A 15,809-nucleotide genomic window follows, 5' to 3' on the forward strand; every position below is an offset into this window, starting at 1 on the left:
CCAGGCCTCCCATCTCTGCCTTCAGCAGAAAAGCAGGGTAAGCAGGGCTCAAGGCCATGGGGGGCCTTGTGTGGGGGCGATGGGACAGCAGGACAGACAATTCAGTCTGCACAGGAACTCCTCGCAGCTTTGCACTCGAGGTCCACAGTGGCAGCTCCTAACGGCGACACTGCTTGGCCAGCCACCAGGGCCCCTGAGACAGCTCATCGCTACAGTCTGTCCACCAGGATTGATGCAGGACAGAGCTCATAGTCGTGCCACATCCCACCCCCACCGCGAGTACAGACCCTAGCAGGAAGCTCTTGTGCTACCATCTGCCCCCTCTGGGGACACTGACATCCTCCACTCATCCCTCCTGCAGGTACTGGGCCTAGCAGACCAGAGACACCTATGCCCACAGGTTGGTAGCAGGCCGGGAGGGGAGGTGGCAAGGGAAGCTGGAGCTGAGCATGGCTAAACCAGGGCCAGTGCTGGGAATCTGCCTTATCCTCCGAGAAAAACCCTGACTTGACCCCGGTGGAGTCCCATGCAGCCAACTTTCAGGAAGAAAACACACAATGAGGAACTACCAGGCTTTGCTCCCAAGCACAGCTGTGAGGCCTGAGCTCAGCAGGGCTCAGACAGAGGAGATGGTCTGGGGCGGGGGCCTGAGTGTGGGGCAGGGGTCCGGGTAGAAGGCCACTGCGGGCAGGAAAGTGCTGGTGTGTGCCCCCACCATCCCACCTAGGTCAGCTAAGTGGCCAGGCAGCTGGCCACCTCCCCTCAGTGGAGTCCAGACTACCCACCATCCCACACAGAAAGGGACTGAAAACCTGAGGCCCAGAGGCTACACCTGCCCCTCAGCCAGGCCCTGGGGCTGCCCTGACCACCTGCCTCTTGGCTCCCAGGGAACTGCAGCGTGAGGGAGGTTCAGGAGGAGATCACTTACCAGGGGTGCACAGCCAACGTGACAGTGACCCGCTGTGAGGGTGTCTGCGCCTCCTCGGCTAGGTGAGCTGTGGGACCCGGGAAGTCTGTCCGGTCCTAGGCTTGGAATCTGCCCTGCCCAACAGAGGTGGCTCCGAGTAGGAGTCGGGGAAGCTCTGCTCCAGAGTTCCCAGCCACAGGCCACGTGCTGCCCTGTCAGGTGGCCCTGGCCTGTCCCCACCTCCAAACCTGCCTGGAGGCACCGGGGACTCAGGGCTGACTGGCAGACTGGGGAAGTCAGCAACGGGAGCTCCCCTAACCACCCACCGGGACCCAGCTCTCTGGGCGGCTGGGGAGGGCAGGAGCGCTCTCGAGGCAGAGGCCTTGATCTGCACTCTCCGCCGCGGCTCCTTTGCAGCTTCAACACCGACACCATGCAAGTGGACACCCACTGTAGCTGCTGCCACCCCCTCAGCTCCCATGAGAAGCAGCTCGAGCTGCCCTGCACAGACCCCAGGGGCGCTGGGACAGCGGCTGGTGCTCCCCCTGCAGGTGTTCAGCAGCTGCGCGTGCAGCCCCCGGCGCTGTGGAGATTAGAGGAGCAGCTCCCGAAACCCTCCCCCGGGGCACAAGGCCCCACTTGGGGCTTGCCTGGGCCCTGAGGAGAAAGGGGCTGCGGGCCGGGTTCCCGTAGCTCCCACCAAACCTGCCGGCCGAGCCCACCGATTGTCCATCCAGCCTCCCAGCCTTTGAAGGCAGCCTTCCGGTCCTGCTGGGACCTGACCCCAGGGTGGGAGTGGAGAGGAAGGCTGCTTCAGAGGGGGTTCCTGAGGAAAGGGGGGCCCCAAGCAGGGGCGAGCAGGGAAGAGGCAGAGGTCACAGCGAGGAGAGGGGCTGTGCAGTCAGGGGAGGGGCGTCTCAGCCGCCGGGAACGATGGGCCCACCATGAACAGATTAACAAATAAACTGGCACTGATCAACGCGCAAAGGCTCGCCCGTGGGCTCTGCTCTGCTGTCTCCCATGCCCCTCGGGTGTTCTGAACCCCCAGACCCACGCCCACCCCAAAGGGCTGGACCAGCATGGGTCTGCGCCAGGAAGGGACACCACTGTGGGGCCTGCACCCTCCCCAGCTCAGGGCTACTCCCTTGTGAAGCCCTGCGTCCTGTGGGACATGCACCCCATCTGTGGCTGGGGTCACCCCAAAAGAGCTCAGTGGGCTCGCTCTCCAGGAAGGAACCCCTGGGCCCACGTGTCCCTTAGGCCCAAGGCCTCCAGAAGGCAGGTCCTCAACTGGTAGGGCGGAGCCGGGGGAGCTGAGGCCAGGACCCCCGGGATAAGTGAGCCACGCCCTGCACCCAGGCACAGGGTGAAAGGCATGCCACCCCGACACTCCTACGCCTCCACCCCGAGACCGGGGCGCCGTGGCCACGTCGTCGGAGCTCAAGGCCCCACACGGCCCGCAGGACGGGCCACGAGCCACATGCTGAGTGCTTCTCCCTCCGAAGACCACACACACTCTGGCCACCGACCTAGCGCTTGTTTTCCCTTCGGAAAGGAACGCACTTGACTGGCAGATGCCCACCTAGAATGGCGGACGGAGGGCAGGCCATTTCGAGTCAGCTGACTCGAAACCACCACCCCGCTGGCGACCCACATGCTGGAGCCCAAGCACCAGGTCATCCAGCAGCCTGAACAAAAGCAGGATGACATGGCCACCACCCACACAGCCTCAGACTCCATGGCCACGCAGAGTGTCAGGGCACCCTGAGTTGGGGCATCAGCTCATCCCCCAATGGCCCTCCACCTCCTGACCACACAAAGGCCCCCCTCCTCCGACTGCACAAGCCAAGGCCCACAGCACCCTGGCCTGCACGCATGACCCCAGAGAAACCACACCAGCCTGTGAGGTCCCCTGCACAGAGGAGAGACCAGCTCAGCTCCCGCAATCTCCTCTGCCCACCCACACTGAACCCTCCAATCACAAACCAGTGCCAGCTCGCCCCTAGGGTGACAGCGCACTTGTTTGAAACCTCCAGATGCGTGAAGTTAGGTACACGCTCTCTAGAGCCACCAGGAACCCTGCCCCCGCACACTGCGCAAGCGAGGTCTCAGACAAACAGGCGGCTTTAATGTCTCCTTCAAAAAGGCCACGCTGGGAAAAGAACACAGAACTAAAGGCGGCCAGGACACACAGCACCGCTGAGTCTGACTTCCAGAGTCAGGGCCCCGCCCCAGGTGCTGCGCTCATGTTGGCGCCTGGACGCACTGCTCCAGCCCAGGGCAACCTCACAGTCTCAGGCACCCAGCAGCCACCCCCAAAATGGCCACATGGCCTAGTTTAGACCCATCCATACCACAGATGCACACTGCTCCTCTCAGAGTGCCAGAGAGGAACGCTCATTTAAAAATTTCCCCAAAAATGTCCATTTTCATTCAAACTTCTAATTTCCCTTTAATTTGTAGATTTCCTCACAGAACTGTCCTGATTTCTAGGAAAGTTGATCCCAGGACCCGCGCCCCTCCTCCTGACCGGCAGGCCGGCGAGTCCAGCTGGGCCTCTTCTCCCTCACAACCCACCCCAGGAGGGGCGGAGCCGGGCAGCGGGTGGGAGCTCCTGGCGGCAATGTCAGACAGGCGCTGGCGCGCAGCACGGTCACGAGGACAAAGGGCAGGAAGAAGGCAGGTGCAGACATGGGAGCTGCCCCGTGGATCAGAACTGCTCTGAGAGCAGTTCGCACAGCCTCTGAGACACGCTCTCCTTACTGGTCCGCAGCGTGAGCCGGTACATCTGAAAGGAGACAACAACAGTCAGCCCCCGCCCACCTGCCCGCTGGCGCGGCCCTCGGTAGGGCCCTTGCTCCAGCAGCAGAGTACCTGCCGGGTGGCCACTCCAGGCCTCTGCTCAGCCCTTCCCTGGAAGCGTTCCACTGTGTGACAGAGACTCAAACATTAGACATGCCTTCAGCAGCTAAAATGAGAAAGTCTGACCATCGCCAGCGCCAGCGTGTACATGGACAGGTGGGCGTCTAACTGCCCCGGCCAGCGCTGGGGAGCTGACGGCTCATGCTCCCCATGAGCCTGCGTCCCATCCTGGGTACTGCCCAAGTGAAATGAAAACACACGTCCACACCAAGACATGTGCCAGTGTTCGTAGCAGCCCCATTCAAAGTGTCCCAAAACTGGGGCGGCCTGAGGTCCATCGACAGGAGGGCTGGGCAAGCCAACGGGGCACCTCCCCACAAAGGAGTGCCACACAGTCCACGAGGACCTACCCTGGACACAGCAGCAACTGGTGACTGCCAGCTCAGGGCCAGGCGGAGCCCATGCCGGGCCACACAGCGCTGCCTCTTGGGGATGGTGCCCCAGTGGGGTGCCAGGGAACTTTCTGAGACACTGGCAATTTTACACGTACCAACAGGTGGTGGTTCACAGGCATACGTGTCTGTTGAAACTCATCAAATTACCACACTGGGGATCTACCTGCGCATCCATCTCACTGTGTGTAACTTACACCACAACAAAAACAAACAAACTGAAGTGACTGGGCCGCTCCCCCGGGGCCTGACCTGGGCTTGCAGGTTCGGCTCCAAGCGCAGCAAGCATCCAATCTGCGTGGTTTTGGTATGAATGATACCGGCTCCCACAAAATTTGCAGGATTAGGATCGACTTCCTCCAGGAGTGCAGAACCAAAGCCAATAATCTGTGGGAAAGAAACGGGAGATGGAGCGCCTGGTGCCAGCACCCAGGCAGGGGCCGAGGGTCTCTGGAGGGCCCTGGCCACCTCCCGACTCTGGAAACGACCCCAGCGAGGCACTGACCTTGGCTTTCGTGATTTCTGTATCCATTGGGTGCTTTGCTCTGAAGATGCTCTGCACTTCCTGCTGTGGACTGTGAGAAACAAAGGCCGGTGTAAGCCCGGCTTCTGGCCCTGCCTGAAGGGCCCCCATCAGCACCGCACAGGGTTTGGGTCAGCCCCTCACCTGCTCAGCTGCTTCCAACGCTGAAAGAAATCCTGAGAAGCCATTTCTGTGGGCTGGAAAAATTTGTTGAGTGTGATAGGCAGCTTAACAGACACATTCTGAAAGGTTCCCCCATACCTGTGAGCAACACAGAGACACGGTGAAAGGGGTGCGCGGGCGGCTGGAAAGCCTGCACCTCAACTGGGAGCCACTCCCTCGTGCACAGCCCCCAGGAGCAGAGGGCTGAGGGCGGGGGGAGGGGCGGGGCGCTGGGGAGGGTGGTCCTGCGCCCTGGGGACCGGCCCAGCTTGGGCACGGCGCCATCCACAGCTGAGGACTGCCACGCACCGGTCGGGGGACCTGTCACACTAACCCGGGGACAGCCACCCCCTCGTCACTCTTCCCCAGCAACCCACGTCCTACAAGTCCAAGCTGGTTTAAACTGTGTGGGTTTTTTTCTTTTTGAAAAAGACCACAGAAAAGGCCACAGAAAAAGGAGTGTGCCTACAGAACGAAACAAAATTTGTGCACGTCTATTTCCCTACATTTTACAAAGTACAGTACTTTCAGTTCTCTGTGTTTTTAACGTTTGAAAACACGCTTTCCAAAACAAAGTTACAAATACCTAACAGGGGAGGCTGGTCACGCGCTGCGCTCCTGCACTCACTGAGAAATGACAGGAAGCAGCCAGGGAGCCACACAAACGTGTTACAGAAAACTCATCAAGACGGTGTGCGTGCTCGGAGTGCAGCCACGCAGCGCCGCACACACCAGGCGACCATCTGGAGGGATGCCGCCCTGCAGCTGACTTTCAGAGCCGTGGGCCAGGCAGCGGCACAGGGGCCCTGGCTGGCCCCAAGCCCATGGGGTGGGCCCCTCCGTGTCTCAGCCTGAAAGCACCGGACCTTGGACAGATGGCCCCATCCGCCCAGCATCTCAGAACCCTGGGCACCTTTCCCTTCCCCTCTGGAGCCACTGCTGCAATGTGCACAGCGAGGGCCAGCCTCCGCCTAGGTCGCCCCTCAGTCCTCACACCACCCTGAGGTCTGTGAGGACGAGGGGCCCAGCCCCGATGCCCTGGGGCCCAGCAGGACCGGGCGGTGATGCAGCCCGGGGCTCCCACCTGAACTGGATGTTGAGCACAGGCGCCTCCGCGAAGTCGGACACGCACTCGATGTTGACGGCCTGCTGCACCTGCGCACCCCCGTCCACGGTGGGGTCCACAGGCTTGGTCTGTAGGCTTAGGCGTGTGTGCGTCAAGGAAGCTGAGAAAGCAGGCAGGGCCGAGCCAGCCCCAGGTCAGAAAGGCTCTAGAAGGGGTCTGTAGGAGACGGAGTGCACCTCCTGATCTCGGATGAAATCTTTCATGTGTGTATTTTTAATGACAGGGTTCTTTTTAATTAATTAATTAATTACTTTAAATGAAGGTACTGAGGACTGAACCCAGGACCTTGCGCATGCTAGGCACATGCTCTACCACTGAGCTACACCCTCCCCTCTTTGACGACTGTTTTGAAACATTTAGTGTTAATAGTCTATGTTTAAAACATGTTTATCTTACAATAAAAATGGCTCTGGCCTGTAGTAAGGAGGGCTGTGGTCAAGCCGGGCCTCCCCCTCCTTCCCTCCCCCAGAGCAGCCCACCCATGGCAAGAGACCCCGGACAGCAAAGCTGACGGTGGAGAAGCCCCCCTCGGTCTCCCGCCCACGGCCGCTCCCTGGGAGACTCCCAGAGCAGGAGACCAGAGACCAGAGCTCAGAGCTCAGAGGGATTTGGAGACCAGAACAGGTGAGTAAGAAAGCGATGAACCAGCCATCGAAGCAGGAGCCGAGGCCGCGTGGGCCCCACAAGCGTTGCTGCGACTAACAACCCGAGGGTGGGAAGACAACCTGCGGTGACAGCCCCCGGAGATGCCCTCAAAACCCGCCTCGAAGTCCCAAATTACTGTCTGCCAGGGTCCGGGCGCAGCGGAACCAAGGATATTGGCCTGGAGGTCATCCGAACAGATGAGTGTAGGAGTGAAATGCAGGAACTGCGTGGAGGTCTTGTTACCATAAAATATGAACATACGACCTAGGAGGGCACAAAACACGTCACGCCCTAGCTTCCCGGACGCGCACCTGGAGACAAGGGCCACCCGCTGAGCTGGCGGCCACGCTGGGCCCAGGGACCCAGGCACCCAGGCAGGGTGGCCAGGGTCCCTCACAAACGCCGCTCCCGGAGCCCTGGGCCACAGCACGACACCAACTCTGCACTAGCTGCCAACGTCTTCATACCCAAACTACTCAGAGTGGAATGTGAGCCTCAAGTCTCCTGACGAGGAAGAGCAGCCGGGCGCCACCCCCACAATCTAGGGGACCCCCACCAGGCCTGGGTGCCACCAACACGGCCGCGCACAGTCCTCACCAGGTCAGAGACTGAGCACTGCAGTCCACCTGCAGGGAGTCCCTGGAGCAGGACCCGCCGGCCCTCCCAACACCGGAGGGTCCTGGGGCAGATGCACTGCCCCCTGTCTGCACATTTCCAGCTGCTCCACAGACAGAGGAGAGCAAGTCCACCCGAGGCTCCTTCACGGTGCCACGAGGGAGGTGGGTGTCAGCCCACAGTGCTCCTTGGGCAGCAGTCCCAGCAGTCAGTGGGCATTAGTTTTTTTTGGGGGGGGGGGAGTAATAAACAAAAAAGCCTTTTTGAAAAAAATATGATAAATATATGTAACCTGTAATTTACCATCTTAACCATTTCTAGGTGCACAGGTCGGGGCACTAACCACATTCACATTATCACGTGACCATCACACCATCACCTCCAGAACTTGTCCTGCTTCCCAAACTGACACTCTGTCCCCACTAAACACTCGCTCCCCTCCCCCGCCCCCCCTTTTCTGTGGATGTGACTCCCCCGGGGACCCCATGTGAGTGGGGTCGCACAGGACCTGTCCTTCCGTGTCTGGTTCATTCCACTGAGCACCACATCCCCAAGGCCCATCGTGCTGTAGCTGGGCCGGAATGCCCTTCCTTCTTACGGCTGAGTAGTGGTCCATCGTGTGGATGGACCACGTTGTGTGTCCACTCACCGTGCTGTGTGGACACTTGGGCCCCCTCCACCTCTTGGCTGCTGTGAGGAGCCCCGCGTGGATGTGGGCGAGAGGATTTGCCCAAGTCCCTGCTTTCTTTTCAATTTTGGGGGGTAAACACCCAGACATGGAGCTGCTAGGTCATATACACAGTAATTCTATCTTCGATTGTTTAAGAAACCTCCAGACTGCCTTCCACAGCAGCTGCACCATTTTACATTCCCTCCAAGAGTGCATATGGTTCCAATTTCTCTCCGCCTTTGCCAGCACTTGTTTTGTTTTTTGAAGCAGCCATGCTGATGGGTGTGAGGGGCACTTCGATGTGGTTTGCTTGCATTTCCCAGACTAGCGGTGGTGTCGGGCACCTTTTCGTGTGCTTTTGGACGTCTGAATGTCTTCCTCAGAAACAACATATCTATTCAAGACTTCGACCAATTTTTAAGCGGGCAGTCTTTCTGTTGTTGACTTGGGGTCCTCTATATATCCTGGAAACTAGATCCTTACGAGGTACATAATTTAGAAATATTCTCTCCCCAAAATTTCTAAGAGAAGTTCTCATTAAGTAAGTAAAACACATACCTAAATTCTGCCGAAATTCAGACTTCAGTCCAATTTGAAGCAGTTGGTTTTCAAACAACACACCATTATTTTTACAGACAAACCTGGGGGACAAGGGACAATGTGTAAGTCACTCAAAGCCACCCACAGAAAATACAAAGATTTGTTTGAAAAAGGGTTTAAAGAACACTAAGACTAGAAGAACCTCTGTGGGACATGAGGGAGGGAGGAGCATCCTGATGAGCGCCTGTGCCACCAGGGACAGAAGAGCCAAGAGCCGTGACGACACACACCCACGAGGTGACCGGGGACGGGCTACCCGTCTGCTCCTCATGAAGGTGCCGGCTGACCCCTGGCAGCGTCCCACTGCTTAGGGCACGGGCCGAGGCGCACACGTCCAGGCCAGACCGCAGCTGGCCCGCTGACACCCAGCACAGGCCTCCGGCCTACGGGCGACCAACAGCACCCCCTCCCTGGGCGTCTGCAGGCCAGCACACTCACAGCACTTGGCGCCCCCACCACCCCCCTTCCCCTGGTGCTGGGAAAACCACCTATAGCCGCACGTACAAAAATGCAATCAGAACGTCTTCTCACACCACATGCAAAAGTAAACTCAAAATGGATTAAAGACCGAAAACCATAAAGCTCCTAGAAGAGAACACAGGCGGAACACTCTCTGACACATCATCACAGCAGTGTTTTTTTGCATCTGCTCCTAAGGCAAAGGAAACAAATACGAAAAAAAAAGGACCTAATTAACCTCAAAAGTTCTGGCACAGCAAAGGAAATCTTCAACAAAACAAAAAGACAACCTACTGACTGGGAGAAAATATTTGCAAATGCGAGGACCAATAGGGTTAATATCCAAAATATATGAACAGCTCATACAACTCAGTATTCAAAGAAGCTGATTTAAAAAATGGGTAGAAGAACCGAATAGATACTCTTCCAAAGAGGAAACGCAGACGGCTGGCAGGCCTGTGAAAAGACACTCAACACCACCCACCGTCAGGGGGACGCAGATCAGAAGCACGACGAGACACTGCCTCACGCCTGCCAGAACGGCCACGAGCAGCAAGCAACGGCGAGGGCGGGAGGGCACAGGCCCTGCGCACTGCAGGGGGTGCCAACCAGGGCAGCCCCCAAGGGCAGTACGGCGGTTCCTCAAGAAACTGAAAACTACCAGATGACCTAGTCCCACTCCTGGGCACAGACCCAGAGAGAAGGAAAACACTAATTCGAAAAGACACACGCACCCCAGCGTTCGCAGCAGCGCTACTGACAGCAGCCAGGACCCGGGGGCAGCCCAGGCGTCTGCCAAGAGACGAGCAGGTGAAGAAGACATGCACGTGAGCACACACACAACGTACGACTGCTCAGCCATAAAAAAGAATGACACGTTGCCATCTGCGGATGAACTGGAAGGCAGCATGCTCAAGAAATAAGCCAGACAGAAAAAAGTACTGTATGGTATCACTTACACGTGAAATCTAAAACATAAAGCTAACGAGTGGTATAATGAAACAGAAACAGGCCCGCAGATGTAGAGAACAAACCAGCGGTCACCAGTGGGGAGAGGGGCGGGGAGACAAGACGGGGCAGGGGACGAGGGGACACAAGCTGTTACGTGTAAAGTAGGTAAGCAGCAAGGACGCACCGTACAGCACAGGGAGATACAGCCACTGCTTTGCAGTAACTTTAAACAGAGTACAATCAATAAAAGTTGTGAATCACTACGTTGTGCGCCTGAAACTACTATGATACTGTAAATCGACTATACCTCATTTTCTTAAAAAGAGTCTGTCTGCAGCCAGAGACAGACACCCAGCAGCACTCCAAACCTGCCTTTTCCCAGGCATTTCCACCAGCAGCAGGAAATAAGAATCAGTGTGCGGTGCAAACACAAAGAGCCTGGGGGGCAGTGTAAACCCACAGGAATTCCTATGTCCTCTGCCTGCACCTGCCCTCCACTCAGATTAAGATCCGCAGAGACAGATGATGGCGGGGAGCAAGCAGGGAAAGGTACAGGACCGGCAAGCAGAAAGGCGGATAGCAGACGTGCTCGGAAGAGCAGCTGGGATTTCGTCTCGAAGCTGGGGGAACGGTAAAGTGGGCGGCGGGCGGGAGGTCGGCCGGCCGGCGCCCAAGGGGAGAGGTGGTGAGGCCTGCGGGCAGAGGAGGAAGGAGAGGAGGCGCACCTCAGGCAGGGCCCCGCGGTGGGAAGTAGCAACTGCACCTGAAGACTGTTTCTCAAGAAAATAAAGCTGGGGGCCTGGAAGGCAGGCCCGAGGGTGAGTAAGGGCGGGAGGTGTGGGACCAGAGCGCCAAGAGGCAAAGAGAAAAGGGGCCGAGAGCACACGCTGCGACCGACCGCAGGCGCCACAGCACGGGGCCCAGGCCACCTTTCCACCTGATGGTCTCCCCTCGGAGCGCGCGCACTCCCTTTCTCCAAGGAAACTGCACCCCGAGGAGGTGGAGGGGCTGGGGAGGGAAGGACCTCGGGGCAGGGGGCAGGGGGCAGGGCAGAGAGTCCTTGTGCTCAGGACGCAGGAGACAGACTACCTGGCAAAGTTGTCCTCGGAGCCGGGAGCCAGCGGCGCGACCGCGGAGGGCGAGTCTGAGAACACATCCACGAGCAGCCCGCCGGAGGAGGGTGGGGGGCCTGCGGGGACGGGGGGTGCAGCCCCCAGACCCAGGAGGTCTGCTGACGGAGAGGGCGTGGACTGGAAAACAGAGGAGAGGTTCACTGTGGAACCGTCTGGGCACAAGACCAGTGCCCGCAGCCCCACCACCCAGACCCCAGGAGGCGCCTGCTTTAAGAAGCAGGACCATGTGCGCGTTAGTGTCGACCGCCCAGAAAGCCTGCAGACGTGAGAAGAGCAAAGAGCGGTTTACTGAGGCACGTCCCTCATCGTTTTCAAGTTCCACGACGTTACAGGAAAAAGCAGGTAAGAGGCCAACAGACCGGAGTCTTCAACAATAAGCAAGTGCTTTCTGATCCCAGCAAGACAAAGAGCAAAGCAGCACCCCCCCCCCGTCGCTCTGGAACTCACGGGAGACACAGCACGGCCCCGCACACGCACGCCACCGACACCCCCAGCTGCACACAAGGCTGATGCTCACGCGTGAGCCGGCAGGGCACAGCAGTGCCAGAAGCATGCAGGGTTCTGATCGCCAGACCCAGCCCGGAGCTGCTCTGCCTGCAGAACTCGCCCCCCCGCCCCGCTCCTCGTGAAGGCACACATCCATGCACAATCACCCAAGACTCTACCCCGTGCCGTCTGCAGTCCCTGCACTGATCAGCTTGCTCAGGTTTAACACACACTCATCTCCCCAGGAACGCAGCTGCCCCGAGAGCTGCAGGGGCCAAAGCACCTTCTCTCTCCAGTGCGTGGACACAGCGGCCGGTCGTGGCCGGCCCCGCCTCCGGCTGCCAACCGCCTCCCCGCGAGGCCACGCGGGGCCTGACGCGGAAACCACCGCATCAGCATGAGTAGCTGCTGGTCTCTCTCGCACGTCTGGAGTGCCACACTGATTCTCTAAAAGATCTCATGTGCAGGTGGATCATCTTACGTGTGAACTCCACCTCCAGCAAAAGGAGGCAGCACAAAGCACACGTCCTGCAAAGAGGGGCCCGCTCCCCGGGCTCCCCGCCAGAGGGCAAGACGCCTCTCAAGAGGGCGCCTCCCCCAACAGACGTCAAAAGGCACGTCTGCTCTGGTGGGGGTGTTCTCACTGTGCCTCACATGAACGGGCCACTCGCTCTAACCCATCTGTTACTGAAAACTAAGGACAGCAGGAGGCGGGCCACTCCTCACCGAGGAGCAGTGGGCAGCCCCACGAGGCAGTTGTGCAAAAGGGACGAAGAGACCACGTTTTCTAAAACCAAAGCCAAGATGAGATGCAGGAACTGCTCTGGACCCCAGGCCCCGGGCGCGCACAGGGCACCGCCCTCAGGGAGGGACCCACCGCGGCACTGGCTCCGGCTGGGGCGGGCTCAGGGCCCCCGTTGACGTCGCTGCCCCTCTCTCTCTTGGCCTCCTCCAGGTCCATCACGGTGCTCGGGCCCTTCTTCTTCTTGAGCTTGGCCAGGATGGAGGACTCACGCTCCGGGAACGGGGGCATCTCCTCCAGGACAGTGGCCTGGTGGGAAAGACGTCCAGGTCGGCCGGGCACGGAGCCGTGGCCCTCTGGGCGGGCAGCGTGCCGCGGGGACAGCGAGCCGGCCTACCAGGATGTCGGTGCTGGCCACCGTGCTGAGCCGCAGGTACTCCACGGCCCGCTGCTGCAGCTCCACATCCGCGTTCCTCAGCTGGCTGTCGCTGCGTAGCACGTCCTGGATGGTGGTCTTCACCTCCGGAAAGAGGTTCACGAACTTGATGTAAGTGGACAGGAGGAGCGCCCGGGTTGGGGCGCCACACAGGTGGAACTTGGAATGCAGCAGGTCGAACTGGATCAGAGGGCTGCGGGGGGGGGGGGGGGGGCAGGGCACAGTGTCACCTCCCATCTCCAAGCAGCCCCACGCCCAGCTTCTGCCTGGCCTGAGCTGGCCCCCAGCACCTCAGCAGGACGGGGAGGGCAAGCAAGGGCTGATGGGGGGGGCCAGCCTCACACTAAACCAGAACCACTCCTGTGAGGGAGGAGGCTGTCTGGCACCAGGCACCTCCAGTCCCCAGGGGAGCACTCTCTCTGAACGGCTGCATCTCGTTCTCAACTAGAACCCTCATCTTTTGTACAATCGATCGGAGTGCACGTGGTCTCATCCTGGGCTGTCTTTACGGGCTCGGGATGTCAGCCAGCCTCACTAGGCCATCAGGTGGGAACCGGGAGGGCAGGCCCAGCGCCAGGATGCGACGCTTCGGACCCTGGGTGACTTACCTGGATCTCGGGTCTCCTGCTATCAAGTTTCCGAACTCCCCCAGGATGTAGCCGCCCACTTTGACCAGGTTCTCGTGGCATGCCGGGGCCTGGAGGGCCTGGGGAAAGCACACGCAGTGAGCTGGGCGCACAGAGCCCACACAAGGGCCGTGAAGGCACTCCACCTCCAGAGAGCAGCAGGCCGAGTGGCCGGGCCAGGAGCACAGGCGCAGGCCCCAGGCCTTCCCGAGCCTCTCTGGACTGCAGTTCCCGCCCATCCTCCCTCCAGGCCACTTCAGTAGAGGCCTCAGTAGCAAGGGAGCCCCAGAGGGAGGCCTTGGCTGACCCCATGCCTGGAACGAGAGCTGCTCCTGAAAATTGACGTTCAGGCCCCAGGCCGGGGGCAGGTGCACACCAGCACCTTCCAGAGGCACACTTCCCTCGCCAACCAAGACCACCAGCCCACCAGGGCCAAAGGCCCCGGCCCCAGGCAGCTCGCTCACGTGGTCAGTGGTGTGGAAATGAGGGTGCGAGGGAACCGAGACACAAGCAGAGGCAGGAGGGATACGGAGCCGGGACCTCCAAGAAGGCTGGCAGGAGACAGGAGGGAGGCCGGCCCTCCGCGCACCTCGAACACCGTCTTGGCAGCGTAGCCCTGCACGTCGTCCCGGTTGATGACGATCTGGATGACGCGGTACCACACCTCCTCGCTCACGTAGTCGCCGGCAATGCGGATCAGGTTCAGGATGGTGTCCACGTACCACGTGTAGTCCACAGCGTACTTCTCTGCCAGGATGGCGACCTTCAGCACCTGCAGAGGACGGCCGCTCAGGGCAAGTACCCAGAAGCCCCGCAACGCCAGGCCCAGCACCGCCAGCGTCCACACAGGGCTTCAGAAGGATGTAAACATGCGTGCCAGAGCCACCCCCCAGGGTCTCAGAGAGCCCAGAAAGTTTAGGGTCCACAGGCTGAACTGAGAGAAGCCAAACCACCCTCCAGGAACAGACACAAGACAGGGCGGAGGAAGACACAGGGGGCTGGCCACGACTGCAGGCAGTAGGCCGAGTCCCCACTACGGCCAAGGCAGCCCGCTGGCAGAGCGGCCGTGCTCGCTGGGTCTCCTGCTCCCACCAGCCTTCCTTCTCCTCCCAGGAGAGCCCACCCACTGCCCAGGATGCCTGCTCTGGGCTGTCGGACGCAGCCCCGAGTGTCCCCGGAGAGCAGCCTCTTCTCGCTCTGAGGTGCTCTGAGCTGCACCGTACCAAAGCCAGACCGCATCCCCCACCCCCACCCGCCACCTCACCTCCTGGCCGCGCCCGAGCCTGAGCTGGGGCCACCCACCCTTTGGCCTCCAAATTGACTCTCCATCGTGGTCCCAGAGCATCATTCCAAAGCATCTGCCTTGCCACTGCTCTCAGCTTAAAGCCCTTCAACCCCAGAGCTCGCCTCGAAGTCACACACTCAGGGCCCCCCCACACCACAGAGGCCCGTGGTCGGCTGCCTCCGCCCCTGCCCCACAAGCCCCGCTCCTCTGTGCTGAACCACCTGCCCCCAGGGGCCTCCGTGCCCTGGACTCTCCTGGCAAGACCGCCACTGCCTCCTGCAGTAGTGCCCCCTTTGTCCGGTGGCAGAGATGCCCCCAGGAGCCCTGCGACCCCAGGCCCTGCCTCCACCCATCCCTACCCATCACAGGTAGGTCTGGTGGGCACAGAGAGGCTCCTCGTGGGCGGGGAGTGCGGCACATCCAGTGTGGCTGCCCAGCAGCTAGCACGTGCCTGGCTGGACAGATGGACGGACAGAGCAAGTACCCAGGGACTGAGAGGAGTGTTGGTTTTCTTCCTCGTGTGAGTGAAACTGATGGAGGATCATCACTCACCACGTGAAAGGGAGTGAGAGTCGCTGATGCGGGGCTGACCAACACTCAGGACCTTAAAAGCCAAGACAGTTCCACTGAAGAACATGCCTGTCTCTGCTCAAGGCACCACACAGAGATGAGAAATGAAGTCCCAGGACCGCAGCGCCCAGAGCCGGCCCCACTGCCCAGCCCTACCCGACACAGGACGCCCTCTGGCCCAGCTGCCCCGTGGCTCGGCTTAAAGGCTGCAACCTCTGAGAAGCCAAGCTGACCACGCCGGGCAGCTCACAACCCCACTGAAGGGCAGCACCCAGCCCCCCGCCCGGCCACAGTGGCCACACCATTCAGTGACCGACCCTCTATAACCCTGAGCATCTGACCACGTTCAGCCACAGGGCTGTCGTTTTCAAACCAAATGCTGGCCCACAAGCAGCCTTGCAAGTCACTCGCAGCTCTGATGTTGGACACTCACTCTACAAAGGTTCCAAGGAGGCCTCCACTGCACTCTGCCCCCAAGAAGGACAAAAAACTCTTTTCAAAGGACGGAGAGGCTGCAGGGCCTTGGCACACAGGTTCACTCCGAGCCTGAGATGCCCTG

At 59.9% G+C, this 15,809-nt stretch overlaps 2 protein-coding genes across 12 annotated transcripts in view; one reads left to right on the forward strand and one right to left on the reverse strand.

Moving 5' to 3' along the window:
* MUC6 (mucin 6, oligomeric mucus/gel-forming) overlaps positions 1 to 1,894 on the forward strand; it is a 29,911-nt gene extending 28,017 nt beyond the window's left edge. Inside the window, 4 exon segments of the mRNA XM_032490528.1 lie at positions 362 to 400; positions 888 to 990; positions 1,325 to 1,418; positions 1,420 to 1,894. Of these exon segments, the coding sequence (XP_032346419.1) occupies positions 362 to 400; positions 888 to 990; positions 1,325 to 1,418; positions 1,420 to 1,503 (320 nt within the window). The 3' untranslated portion in view covers positions 1,504 to 1,894.
* Positions 1,895 to 3,015: 1,121 nt separating this feature from the next.
* Positions 3,016 to 15,809, reverse strand: part of AP2A2 (adaptor related protein complex 2 subunit alpha 2) — a 61,743-nt gene continuing 48,949 nt past the window's right edge. For 10 of the 11 annotated variants that reach the window (XM_032490272.1, XM_032490270.1, XM_032490266.1 and 7 more), the window contains 12 exons: positions 13,985 to 14,167; positions 13,378 to 13,475; positions 12,731 to 12,962; positions 12,469 to 12,642; positions 11,062 to 11,222; positions 8,521 to 8,603; positions 6,852 to 6,941; positions 5,991 to 6,114; positions 4,889 to 5,005; positions 4,727 to 4,796; positions 4,474 to 4,608; positions 3,016 to 3,695 (listed from right to left, as the gene is read on the reverse strand). In XM_032490272.1, coding sequence (XP_032346163.1) covers positions 3,618 to 3,695; positions 4,474 to 4,608; positions 4,727 to 4,796; positions 4,889 to 5,005; positions 5,991 to 6,114; positions 6,852 to 6,941; positions 8,521 to 8,603; positions 11,062 to 11,222; positions 12,469 to 12,642; positions 12,731 to 12,962; positions 13,378 to 13,475; positions 13,985 to 14,167 — 1,545 coding nt within the window. In that variant the 3' untranslated portion in view covers positions 3,016 to 3,617. Of the gene's footprint in view, positions 3,696 to 4,473; positions 4,609 to 4,726; positions 4,797 to 4,888; positions 5,006 to 5,990; positions 6,115 to 6,851; positions 6,942 to 8,520; positions 8,604 to 11,061; positions 11,223 to 12,468; positions 12,643 to 12,730; positions 12,963 to 13,377; positions 13,476 to 13,984; positions 14,168 to 15,809 lie in introns of those variants that run through there. The other variant, XR_004323507.1, reaches the window with a different exon arrangement.

The sequence above is a fragment of the Camelus ferus genome, chromosome 10 (assembly GCF_009834535.1).
Source record: "Camelus ferus isolate YT-003-E chromosome 10, BCGSAC_Cfer_1.0, whole genome shotgun sequence".
NCBI classification, from domain to species: domain Eukaryota; kingdom Metazoa; phylum Chordata; class Mammalia; order Artiodactyla; family Camelidae; genus Camelus; species Camelus ferus.